The sequence below is a fragment of the Phoca vitulina genome, unplaced genomic scaffold, assembly GCF_004348235.1.
Source record: "Phoca vitulina isolate PV1807 unplaced genomic scaffold, GSC_HSeal_1.0 scaffold61, whole genome shotgun sequence".
Lineage (NCBI taxonomy): Eukaryota > Metazoa > Chordata > Mammalia > Carnivora > Phocidae > Phoca > Phoca vitulina.
In genome coordinates, this window is record NW_022589764.1 from 72,628 (window position 1) to 86,110 (window position 13,483).

The 13,483-nt window shown below is 42.1% G+C and overlaps 1 protein-coding gene across 1 annotated transcript in view; it reads left to right on the forward strand.

The window, feature by feature from the left end:
* Positions 1–13,483, forward strand: part of MCTP2 (multiple C2 and transmembrane domain containing 2) — a 193,227-nt gene that overhangs the window by 18,521 nt on the left and 161,223 nt on the right. The window contains exons 2-3 of the mRNA XM_032391275.1: positions 3,950–4,012; positions 5,166–5,274. Coding sequence (XP_032247166.1) covers positions 3,950–4,012; positions 5,166–5,274 — 172 coding nt within the window. The remainder of the gene's footprint in view (positions 1–3,949; positions 4,013–5,165; positions 5,275–13,483) is intronic.

The following is a 13,483-nucleotide window of genomic DNA, read 5'->3' on the forward strand; positions in this document are numbered from 1 at the left end:
AAAGTGGTCGCTTTTCTGTTCAGAGAGTTGTTGCTCTTCTTTTCTTTGATCTCCTGTTAAGAGAGATTCTCAAAATGAATAAATCAAATCCAGTTGTATGCTTAAAAGATAGACCTGGGCGTCCCGCCTTCCTCTCGCGCAACAGCGGTCCCCGGGCCGTGCAACTGTAAGAACAGGAACGAGATTTTCTTTTTTATATAATTGCCCCATCCATGCTAATATCACTTCATATCCTGCTGAATTTTAATAAATTTGCATTCTTGCCGATAGAGGGCTCTCATCTAAAGAGAATGCAAAATATATTACCTTCCCACCAATTTTTATTTAGGTAGAATGGAAAGACCAATGCAAACTCTGTCATTAAAAACAAAACCAAACCAAAAGCACAAACTACTCATCCAAAAAGCAGCAGTGAGAGTTGTGTGAGAGATGGCTAATATTATACTAAGTTTCATGCCAAGATGTTGGTGCTGTATTTTTTAATGTTTCTAAGTAATTAGACTGTTTTGTCATATTAAACTTTCTTTTTTTTTTTTTTTTTTTTTGAGAGTGTATGCACAAGTGGTGGGGTGGGGAGGAGCAGAGGGAGAGGAAGAGAGAGAATCTTAAACAGGCTCCATGGCCAGTGCAGAGCCTGATGAGAGGCTCAGTCTCACAACCCTGAGATCATGACCAGAGCCGAAATCAAGAGTCAGACACTTAACTGAGTGAGCCACCTAGGTGCCCCTGTGATATTAAACTTTTTAGCATTCATGGTATTCAAACTTATTTATCTTTCCCTGGGTCCTTGGGAATCATTTGGTTGAAATTTTTGAAGCCAACACTTACTGCATAAACTATGGCATATGTCTACAATGGAATACAATTCAGCAATGAAAAAGGTTTGAACAATTTATACAGAGAACCACTTGGATGGGTTTCAAAGGCATTGTGCTGAGTGAAAGATGTCAGATGTCAGGTTTGCATACAGAATGAGTCCATGTGTAGGATATTCTGGAAAAGGTGAAAGTACATGAGGAAGACAGGTAACTGGTTGCGTGGGCTGGGGATGGTTTAACCCCAGTGGGATAGCATGAACGAGTGTTATCGGGGGACAGAACTGTTCTTTCTTGATTGTTGTGGTGGTCCCACAAATCTATACATGTGTTAAAAATTGTAGTTCTGTACACATATGCCAAAAGTCAACTTTTTGTACGCTAACTTTTCAAAAGTAAAATAAAAAACAAAAGTGCTTGATTATGCTTGTTGAGAACATCAAAAATATATTCTAGGGATTGTGGGATACCAGGGATTCCTATGAGGAAAATCATAATTGTGCTCTTTTCAAAGAGAAACTCATTGATGTGGTTACTATGTTTACAAAGAAGTGAAATCATGTAACTTCTACTCAGTGGATAATACCTTAGGCTGTATGCAGAATGGAAGGGAATATTCAAGGTTATGTGTCCCCCAGCGGCCGTAACGTGGTCCTCGGTGCCTACGTAGCATTTCTGCTCTTCTTTATGGTGATCGCTTTCCTTCGTTGGTGTGTATATATGTCATGTGACAGTTACGGTGGCTGTGGGAACCGTAACTTTAAGTTCTGTGACTTTTCTGTGAGTAAAACCAGCCATAATATTGAATTAATGTCATTCTTCACATTTAATTTCCATGTTGTTGTAAGTGGAAGACTTATCGCATATTTGAATAAAAGCTCTGTGTTCATTTTTGATAGCGTGTAAGTGACAGTGGTTATGTGGACTCATTTTGTCCCTTAATTAATGTTATCATTAAGTACAGCGAGGCCAGTCTGGGGGAGAGCGTCTGAGGGGTGATGCTTTAAAGCCCCTATCCATCCACTGTTCTCCTTGGCAATAGAAGATTCTGGACCACCACGATCTTTGGATCTTTGGCTAATAACTGTGTGCTCTGAATGGAAATTTTAAGCCCAGCACTGGTAGCTTTGTGGAACTACCTTCGAACAGAATTGCTTAAGTGGAGCATTGATGTATTTCTAAAATGGGAGACATTACTGATGGGTCTTCACACTACAGAGGATCAGACAGTAGATGGTACTTTGTTGGCTCTGCCCATGAAGATGTGGCCGGTCTGTCTTGGTTTTGTAAATCAGTCAGAAGAGTTACTAAGCTTCCAGGAAATAATAGTGTGCAGTGTAAAAGGCATGAGGGCAAATCTTTAGAAATTAGGGGAGTTGAGTAAGGTTCACTGTCCTCCTAAAGCTGTCTTCAGATAATCCTGTCCAACCTCCCTGGATGTGTTTTTACATAGAACATAGGAGGTATGAAGAGCCAGAGGGGAGGGTGACAAGTGAAGGCCCTGCTGGTACCTCTTTTCTGATCTGCTAACAGGTCTCCCACACTGAGGGTCGGGGCTTCTTTCCTGGCTGGGCAGTGGTGGTCCTTCCAGAGCTGGGGGACTCTAGTGACCGCAGTGCTGGGAACCTTAGGGAAAGGTCAAAGTGTCCGAAATCACCCTTGATCCTGGTGAATGATTATGAAGTAAATGAATTATATTCACAGTCAAGGGACATTAGGGCTGGAACGGGTAGAGAGAGAGGCTTGTGTGAGAACCACAGACGCAGGCGCTGTGGGGCCTTTGTTCTTCCTGGGGAGGCCGCATGAGGCTTCAGGCCATCCTGTGAGCAGGGCCCATTGCTGCCTGGTCGTAGCATTTTGTGATGTCACTGCATGCAGAGGGGGTGGACCAGAGGACCCCAGCTTAACTGCAGCCCGTCGCCATCCTGCCATCCCTCCTGGGGGCTGAAAAACTGCCCTCCTGCTTGGGAACCCAGATTCTCTTGCTGCCTGAAGCTCTACTTGAGAGGGAGAGAGAGAGATAGACAGACACACAGACTGTGTGTGTGTGTGTGTGTGTGTGTGTTTGTGTGTGTTCATGTCTTGGAAGGCAGCCTACCATCCGAGCAGGATCTCTGACTTGTGTCAGGACCTCCCTGATGGACACTGTGAATGGGAAAGACCAGTGACCACAGTGCTCCTGGTCCCCATGTCTACCCTTAGAGGTTCATGGTCATGCTAGCAGTCTCTGCAGGTTTGCTGCCTGCCTCAGTTTGCCCAAAACTTTGGAGTTACCCAGCCTTGTTTGGAGGGAGAAATCCCATGTTTCTCACACAAGAAATCAGCCCTGGCTAATGCACCAGCCAGACAGGAGCATATCCAAAATGCTGGAAGACCATTAACTCACTTCCCTTCCACTCTGCCTTTCTGTGCAGACAGCCATCCTTATCTCCAGCCCAGAAAACCTCAAGGAGTCCAATAGCACCTCTGGACCCTGCATTTGTGCATATAAAACCTGCACAGTGAACATGTCTGCTCTATCTACACACTAACTACTGACCATTGCCCATTTCATTGTCCTGTGGGATCATTTCGTAGGTGTCTTAAATTAGGAAACCTAGACCCCTCCCATTCTGAGATCATTTGTTCAGAATTTGCATTTCTTACTTTTTGGTTGGTGATTGTATAGACTCATGAAGGCATGGTTGGAGGAAGGTCTTCCAAATCCCATTTTGAAATGTTTCCTCCTGAGCAACAAGCCCAGGTCTCCAGCATGTGATCTGCCCACTTCTCTTTGGTGGCAGAGGACCAGGCAGGCCCACCCTGGGAGGGACCTGGTGGGATGGTTCATGCTGCTTGCACGCTAAAGCCTGGATGAACGAGGGATGACGGAGCAGTCCGGTGGTAGAGCAGAATCAGCCTTATCCACGCTCTGACCGATGACTAAGATTGCAGAGGCTGTAGCCAGAGGGACTCCACTGAATCAAACTTTTATTGCCAAGACCGGCCACGTGTGTGGGAAGGCAGCCTGCATACTTGAAACTAAGCATGCAGATAGATGGCAGACTCAAAGGCAAAGACCTGATAAAGGGTATCCATGTAGGTTGATACCATTTTGCTTTTTGAAAGTGGATTTTTTTTTTTCTTTTTTACAGAAGCTATGCGGAAGTGGTGATATGAATGCTTCTCTGACCTCCCAACAATTTGAAGAACAATCTGTGAGTGACATTCCTTGAAAACAAACACTAGAGTAAATATTATTTCTTAGCAAAGGTGTGGATCTGTATTTCTTTGCTTGTTTTTAAAGCATGCTGAAACGAATCCACTTACAAAGACAGGCCTTGCACATTATAGCTGGAAAAGATTAATTCAGGGTCTATCGATCTGTCAGACGGGACCGATTTTTCTAAAAATACAGAGCAGCTATGCAGTTGAGTGGGACAGTAAAGGAGACGAAGCCATTCTGAAGTGCTCTGAAACCTGGATGGGGAAAACTTTCAAAAGAAGGCTGTCAGGGGGACCCCGCCACAAAATCGATTAATTGAATGTCCAATAAGTGAACGATAAATTACTTTATCTGTTCTTTCTCTTTGGAAAGACAAAAATTTGAACTAGTGCAAAACTCTAGTTCAACACTTTAACTGGATGCATTGAATAAATATTCAAAAATGGACTTGGAGTCGACCTTGTGGCTGGTGGGAGTTGATGCATTCCTGGACAGGGAAGTGAGCCGTATTGAGGGGAAGTAAGACTGGGGGTAAGTGGAGGTGATACCATGGTGGGGGCCAGGGAGCAGAGGAAAAATATGCAAAGGGGAGAGAGCTCAAAGTGTGTCACATATGGACATGGGTGTGGCATGCGCCTGATGGACATGTGGGCTCAGGAGGCTGGCAGCGGAGTGGTCGTGAACGGAAGTGTTTTTATGACACGTGGAGGAGGTATGCCAGAGTGGAAAGGCTTGGTGGGAAGCGGGAGAAAGTGAGGAAGCGACTTTGCATCTGAGTGTGGACACATGTCTGTGGGACACATGTGGACGCCACACGTGCTACTTCCACTGGGCTCTACCATGAGTTCTAGAAGAAAGAATCGTGCAGGAAATCACTGAGCTTAAGGGTATTTTAGATACTACCACTTGTGTGATTTTGGGGGGCAGAGTTAATACTGCAAAGACATTATCAGGAATTCTGATAAAAACCCCACTGGGGAGAAACATAAAGGATGCCTTAATAAATCACTGTAACCAAGTCATCCAGGGAGGGGGTGGGAGATGAAGCTTGAAGATTTGTCTTTGTGGTGACTTTTGCGTTGGCTCTGAAATTCTCTTCCTCGGTCCCCAAACAGCGGACTTAACTTATTCCTTCATCTGTGTAGATGTTTGGGGAAGCCGGCGATGGCTTGAGTAACCTGCCCAGTCCTTTTGCCTACCTCCTCACCATCCACCTGAAGGAAGGCCGGAACCTGGTCATCCGAGACCGCTGTGGTGAGTCTGGCTCTGCTGTGCCATCTGTCGTCTGCATACCCATTTCTCTACTCTCGTCTCTACATGTTAGGCTGCCTTTCCCATCTCCTGCAACAGAGAGGAGCTCAGATCTACACCTCTTAGCTATCAAGGCCTTTGCAGCAAAGTATTTAAATCCATTGAATCTTACTGTCCTTTACTGTTATTAAATTAATAACAATAATGATAATAGTAATAATCACATAAAGTTGTTTTAAATGAGATAAGGCCACTGTCATAGCTTTATGCCTGGCATAAAGCAACTGCTCAAGAAAATGTTCCCTTGATTCTACTTTAATTATACATAAGAAAAGATGTGAATACATCCTTAGTGTGAAGCCATCAAACATACACTTGGATGGAAATACCCTTTGAACCCCATCCCCCTCCTGCCCTGAAATCCCACTGGGTTCTCCTCCCTCAGGATATCATCTATTATCTGCATATGATTTGATTCGTTCACTTTTTCCAACTCTTTCTATGCCTTTACACACACACGTAAATACACGTGTATATTTTTAATTAAAATACTATAACGTCCATATTCTGCAATAAGCTTTTTTGTGCTTCATTATGTATTCAAGATTGACCATGTTTTTCCATGTAAATATATCTCCTTTCTTTTAAATACCACATAATATTCCATTGTATGATGTGTTATTCATCTGTTTCTCTACTGACAATTACTTTTTCCTACTTCTTAGGAATATAAATGATACTGTGATGAACACCCTGTGTATGTTTTCATACACAGATGAGAATATATCTTACAAACAATAGCATATGTTTAAGAGCAGACAGTCTGGTTAGACTGTCTGGGCTCAAATCCTGCCCTTCTCTGTTTATTGTTGTTTAATGTTCTTTGGCCCCTCTGTGACTTAGTTTCCTCAGCTATAAAATGAGGATAGTAATATTAACCTTCATTATAGGCTATTAGGAGTATCGAAGGTAGTAACTTCTATAAAGTACTTAAAACTATGTCTGGCTTCTAGCACTTCAAGAAAGCTAACTGTTGTCAGCAACAGAATCTGGTGATGGAAGTCAGGATCCAGCGGATGCACGTTGTTCAATTTAAGAGATCCTGGCAAATTGCCCTCCAGGAGGCACAGAATATGGCCTCTCTTACAATATGTTTACAATTTCCCCACCTCCTCACTATCGAGTATCTACTTTTATCACTCTTAGTTTTTGGCAATCTCATAGGTTGGGTGTTGACTCTCCTTGTTTTAATTTGTACTTTGCGGATTCTCATGATAACGAATGTGGTCATTCGTATTGCCTTTTTTTGTGAGTTTCTCTCTGTATCGTTTGTCTGGTTTTCAGTTGGGCTTTTTCTTCGCTCTGTTTGTAATTCTTTATAACTTTCAGCATTAACGGTTATTTATTACAGGTTACAAGTTTTTTTTCTCTCAGTCTGTTGCTTATCTTTTATTTTTATGTCCATTTTTGTCCTTCAGAGATTTTACATTTCCTTACAGGTAAATATATTTGAGTTTTCTTTATGGTATTTTTAAAAATTTATTTTGTTTAATAAGGAAGACATTTTTATTCTAAGGAATTGAGTGTCTTCCCCTAGACTCTTCCATCTGTCCTCTATGTCTGCTAGCTTTTCTTTCTCATTCTTCCCATGACTTTTTCCTTTCAGGGAGAATTCCTCCATTTGGCCTTCTAGCTTTCTCATTTTCATGTCCATTGTGACCACTGTGCTATTCCATTCATGTACTTAATTGCCATTTTTAAAATTTTTATATCAGCCTATGATTGTTTCATAAATGAGATGATGCCATCTTGTTTTTGAGAATATTAAGTATACATTTAAAATCTCCTGTTCGGTACTTTATCCCTTAGATATTATGGTTTGGCATGTTTGCTGCTCATCTTTCTGTGTGTGTCTGTGTCCCTGTCCTACCATCCATGGATGCTATTTTTGCTTACTATGTCCTGTCTTCCCTGAGAGCAAGGAGGACTGGGACATGCAGCTGGACAGGCTGAGCCAGTGGTTCAGTCTGGCTCCTTTCCATTCCTCCCAGTTATCACCAGTTCCTGGTTACCGCCTATCAGTTAAAGCTTTTCTCTCTGGCTTACTGCCCATGCTCACTGTTCATGCTTGCATTCAAGGGCTCTTGCTAGTCATTGCTTGGCACCAAGAGGAGAGGACAGTGCTGGCTCACCCAGCTGCTGTACGTTTGCTGTGCCAACCGGTGACCCTGATAGTTTCTCTGGCTATCTTCTCCTTCCTGTATCTGCTGCCTGCAAGCTCAGAGCATCCATGGTTTACCTGCCACACACCTCACACTCTCCCACCTGACCCTGCTTCTGAAAACTTTTTTACTATGATTTTCTTCTGCTCATGTTTTAGACTATGGATTCGTCTATTGATCTGATCTCACCTGACTTCCATCTTTCAGGCTATATAAAATATTCCCACTTTTTAAGATTTATGTATTTATTTCTTTAGAGAGAGAGCACAAGTGGGAGGGGTAGAGGGAGATGGAGAGAGAGAATCTCAAGCAGACTCTGTGCACTGAGCACAGAGCCCTATGTGGGGCTTGATCTCATGACCCTGAGATCAGGGCCTGAGATCATGACCTGAGCTGAAACCAAAAATCAGTCGCTTAACTGACTGCCACCCAGGCGCCCCTCTACTTTTTTTCTTTTTAAACAAAATTTCTCTCTCTCTGTCTTTTTTTAATTTTCTCAGATATAGGATTCCAAAGTAGTAAAAAAAAATCTCATTTTTTACTTGTTGGTAAATTGTGTTTTCTATCAAAATCATAATTTCTTATCAATTGTGTGACTTCCAGTGTTTTACCACTTGTGTGCTATCGTTATAAACATATGCATTTTAATAAATACATCTCTTAGGTTATTTTTAATGATTTGGTCAGATAGCATTTCACACCTGAAATAACATCTAGGGAACAATCATGAACCAGTGTGAAGTTAACTCCCACAAAAATCCCGACTCTTGCTCTGAATTTGCACAGTGTCCCGTGGGTGCTTCTGTCAAACTAAGATCATTATTGAGCTTGTTCTGTGAAAGCTTATCTGGAGTGGGGAGGTGTGTTCCATGGAGAGTGCATTTAACTTTACTAGTAAGAAGGTATTCTAAACCTTTAAAAAACATGTTTTAAATTTTTGGAAATCCTCTAATAGTTTGTAGCCTTGGGGGTGGGCACAGGCCCTAGACTACTTCTACAAACCAGCTACCCTCTTTTTATCCACCTTCTCTGGGTCTTTCTCCCAGAGTGAGTGAGCTCCACCACCCTTGACATATCATAATGATACACTTACAGCACATTCCTAATAGATGGTCAGTAAACTTAGTAGATGATGAAGAAGATATTGCACACATCCGAAAATGACCAGAAGAATGGGGCGTGTATGTTCTTGCTCCATACCCTGCCCATTTAGAGACAAAAAAGAAACTGTAGTCTGTGCTATCATCCCAGCCATTGTCATCTCTGAATAGTTTCATCAGAATTAAACATCATACGACTTTGACTTTATCTTGTGTAAACTTAATATGATCCAAATATAATACCTAGTAAGGCATCTAGGTCATAAACTGTGTTGTTCCAGCACCTGTATCTTTTGTAACTAGTAGTGACTGTTCTTGTCTGTTTTATTTATTGGGAAAGTTAATCATTACTGAGAAAATAGTCCTCTCCCAGCCAATTCTTTTCCTGTACTTGGAGGTGTGGTGTGCCTTCCTGCGCAGTGACTCTATTAATTTCTGCTTGATTTTCATAAGCATTATGTTAGTGATCAGGGAAATGTTCCAGAGACCACTCAAGGCAGGACAGCATTCACGTGAGCACTGTTGATTTAGGCAGGGATCGTAACTACTATCACACATGCTCCCATTCCTGACTCCTTGCCTGGGACAGACATTCTTTATCAGTACAGTGATATTTTCTAGGTGACCCAACCCAGCATCAGAATTTTATCCAACACAGTCCTTTGGACCAATAGTTTCCAAATTCGAGTGAACACCGGGGTAGCCTGGAGGGCTGATGAAAACCCACATTGCCCACCCCCAGAGTTTCTGATTCAGCAAGTCTGAGGGGAGCCCTGAGGATTTGCATTCCTAACGAGTTCCCAGGTGATCCTGACGCAGGTGGTCCAGAAGCACACTTGAGCACCACCATTGTAGGCAGCCACTGTCCACCAGTATGTTGGCACATGAGAAGAAACGTTGGCTTCTCCTGGTAGGTCGAGTTTCAATTCCCTATTAGGCACGACATCTTTTCCTGGGGCTTTACCTCGTTACGTATTTGCTCTCTAGCATTCTTCGTTTGTATTTTCTGAACATAATTTAATTTGGTATTAGCCTAATTACTATAATTGGGTACAGAGAACTGTATGATATGCCAAAATACTAAATACAAAAAGATTTTTGGATTACCCACAAATTTACAGTATTTATTCTATGAAACCTGTCTTCAGTTCTGTGGATGTAAGCTTGATAGCCGATTGATACAATACGAAATATCCTTCAAGATTCATTCAGATGAATAAGTCAAACAGAGAAAGACATGTATCATATGACCTCACTGATATGAGGAATTCTTAATCTCAGGAAACGAACTGAGGGTTGCTGGAGTGGGGGTGGGGTGGGAGGGATGGGGTGACTGGGTGATGGACACTGGGGAGGGTATGTGCTCTGGTAAGCGCTGTGAATTGTGTGAGACTGTTGAATCTCAGATCTGTACCTCTGAAACAAATAATGCAATATATGTTAAGAAAGAAAAAAAGAAGAAGAAGAATGTAGCAGGAGGGGAAGAACGAAGGGGGGGAAATCGGAGGGGGAGAAGAACCATGAGAGATGATGGACTCTGAAAAACAAACTGAGGGTTCTAGAGGGGAGGGGGTGGGAGGATGGGTTAGCCTGGTGATGGGTATTGAGGAGGGCACGTTCTGCATGGAGCACTGGGTGTTATGCACAAACAATGAATCATGGAACACTATATCTAAAACTAATGATGTAATGTATGGGGATTAACATAACAATAAAAAAATAAAAAAAAATTCAGTCAAAAAAAAAAATTCATTCAGATGCCACTTCTTTGTCATCTTTTATGTTTATCACAGACACAAATTCTCTCTCATCTCAAGCCTATAAAAATGTTCCCTCCATGAAACATACACTTTTACCCTTAACTAGATAAATGACCAAGTCGCCCTATTAAGATATGAGTGTTATATTAACTGGGTGGCTGTTTTATTCGTCTCTGTATATCTTCCTATGCCATACTGATGGTTTACACATAGAATGCTTTTCATAAATTTTAGTGCTTTCTTAAGGAAATCCACCCAAAGCGCTGGACTTAAAGAAAAGGAACACTAAAGGCTGTGTAGTAAGAGGGAAAACATCTTCCCCAAAGGGAAGAGAATTCGGTCACTCACTCCTTTCCCCCTTCACTTAGCACAGGAGTCCCTTCTGCGAGATGAGCACTGCACTGCTTCTCTCCTGGACCTGGTGGTGAAAGTCAGGGTAAAGGTTTACGTGATTTTAGAAATTCAGGACCTCATACAGATCACCTGCTTCAACGGCCGATCCAACAGAAGCTTGAATTCTGGAGACTGAGGTCCAGAGACTAAACGACTTACCAAGGCCATGTAGGGAAGCAGCAGGTGAGGCAAGACTCAGAGCAGCCTGGGTGGCTCGGTGCGGCGAGGAGAGGATTGGACATTACAGCCTACTTCCCATCTTGGGACCTCCTACGGCAACTCCCTCAACCTCTCTGAAATTGAGTTTACCCATCAATAAAATGGGCATGATGTAATTTGTCTTATAACGGAGTCGTTAGAATTAACAAAAAGGAAGTAGCCTATATATAGAAAACAGTCAATAAAGGATAATGCATGCTATTATAGTTATTAATGAATAATAGTAATGAGAATAGCATATATTCTTGACTCTTGAAGAGCCTGGTCCTCTGTTCCACGTCAACATTCCCATCAGTGACTTTGGAACTTGGTCCTTAGCCTGTCTCAGTTTGTCGGCACCCCTGTGCCCTCTCCTTATGCTCCACTTACAACATCGGGGTTTGTTTATATTTTGCTTTCCTGACAGTGAATCATGTATTTAATGTTTAAGCCTAAAGTAGAATAGATCAAACTGACCAAATAGTGATTTTTCCATTATGATAGGTAGGTCTTTGGAGTATTCTTGAAATGTTTTGTGCCCTTGGCTCTCGAGAAACTGCTCTGGGATAGTTAAGTCAATTGCATAGTCTCATTTTTGAATATTTAGGGAGAAAAACCATTTCTGATGAATCATCCTCTCCAGAAAGAGTTTGGTGTTTTCTTTAGATTGTTACATAATCAGTACTGCTTATGTAACTTTCTGTCTAGAACATGGGTTGGCCACTTTTTCTCTACAGGGCCAGAAAGCAAATATTTTAGGATTTATGGGTCGTAAGGGCTCAGTGACAGCTACTTACCTCTGCCATTATCTTTAGGTCCATTTTAATGATTCATTTCCTTTTTGGTCATATAACTGCATAACTGAAGAGGAAAGAGAGAAACATTGGAAATATGACACTTAGGTGTCAATAATACATTGTACTAAATTGACAGAAGTTATCCAAGAGTACTGTATCACATCTTGTGTATTATTTAATGTTTTCTAAAGTGAAAAAAATGTTAATGGTTTTCCAAACAGCCAGATAGAAATAATTCTTGGTTAGGATTAGCATCTAAAGATAATATGCAAACTAATGGTCATGACTATGTTTTAATACAACTTTATATGCCAAAACAAGCAGTGGGCTGGATTTTGACCCATGGGCCAAAGTTTGCCAACTTCTGTCTTAGAATATTATGATCTGATTTTGGAGTTTGGCTCTCAGAAACTGTTTTTTAGTGTAGCAAAGTAAAAACTTGATTTAAAGTAAAGGAGGTGTAATCTAAATTTGGGGAGTGATCAAGTTTTGAAGCTCATGCTTTCAATTGAGGTAGCTAGGAAACATTTCAGTAATATGACCTCAAATAATGGAAAAAAAAAATATCTGGAGATTTAGGTGGTAAAAGGCCATTTTTTTTTTCCTATATTTTTATTGGGTAGTAAAGTGGAAAGTCATGGTATCTCTCTTAGGAAAAGACATTTCTGACATCCCTGAAGAAATGGCCTTACAAGGAGCTTACAAGATTTGTGACTGAGGATTGGAAACTTTCAGTCGCTTGACCCATCCGGAGACAAGTGGGGAGCAGCCTCTCAGACCCCAGAGCACTCCTCTCCGTTATGATGCCGTCCGCCAGGCCTGGACAGTGCCCTTCCTTCGTGTAAAAAGAGTGCTGTGGACATTTTATCGAAATCTCTCATTTCTCTGGCTCAAACACAGCACTCGGTTGTAAATAGACTATCAAGGTGGGATTTTGAGATTTTCTGGTGTTTTTGGTGAAGTCTGTTAAACTATAAACTTGTGAATTGTTCATTGGGCAGAATTAGCAGGGAGCTCTGGCTTCTGAACAATGGGCAGGTTTAGCAGTGGTGTCGAGAGCGTGGTGTTATGTAGTCACTGCCCAGGGCATCAGAGGGTCTTTCCTTGTCGACTGGTCTGTCCCTTGTACAGAATACATAGGCGTGTTGTGTGTGTGTGGGTGTACATACGTGCACTGAAGAAACCGAGCAAGACCTACAGGTCATTCAAAAGGACTGAAGTCAGCGGGTGACTAGTAACTCACTGTGATGAACATGCCTCTGTGTCCATGCATCATCATGGATAGAAGAACAGCACCTGGGAGGCTGAAAGGTTTTAATTAGGTTGTGCTAGAAGTGAGGCCATACTTAGAAGATTGCCCCTTACAGGTCATTCTCTAGTTCTTCAAGAATTTCCTTCAATTCCCTGGCATGTGGTGTATTAGCCTTGCCTTAACTCGGCCCAGTATTGGGGAGCTTGGTCCTTATTAAGCAGCCCCATTCTTTCTGCCAAACATATGGGGTGCTGTAATGGTCTTTCTAGGAATGAGCCTTACTTGGATGCTGTAAATGTCCAGGCATTGCCTTGAGCTCATCTTCTTGAGCAATCTGTAGGAGGAAAAGCACAGCATCCCCACCTCTCTGCTCTCTCCCAGTTACTGGCTGTGGCCTACGGGTAGGTCTTTGTCTGAGCCCCGCTCCTGCCTTGTCATCTTATTTTTCTTTTTTTTTCTTGCTCTACTTCCCTTTTCCTCATCCTCACTT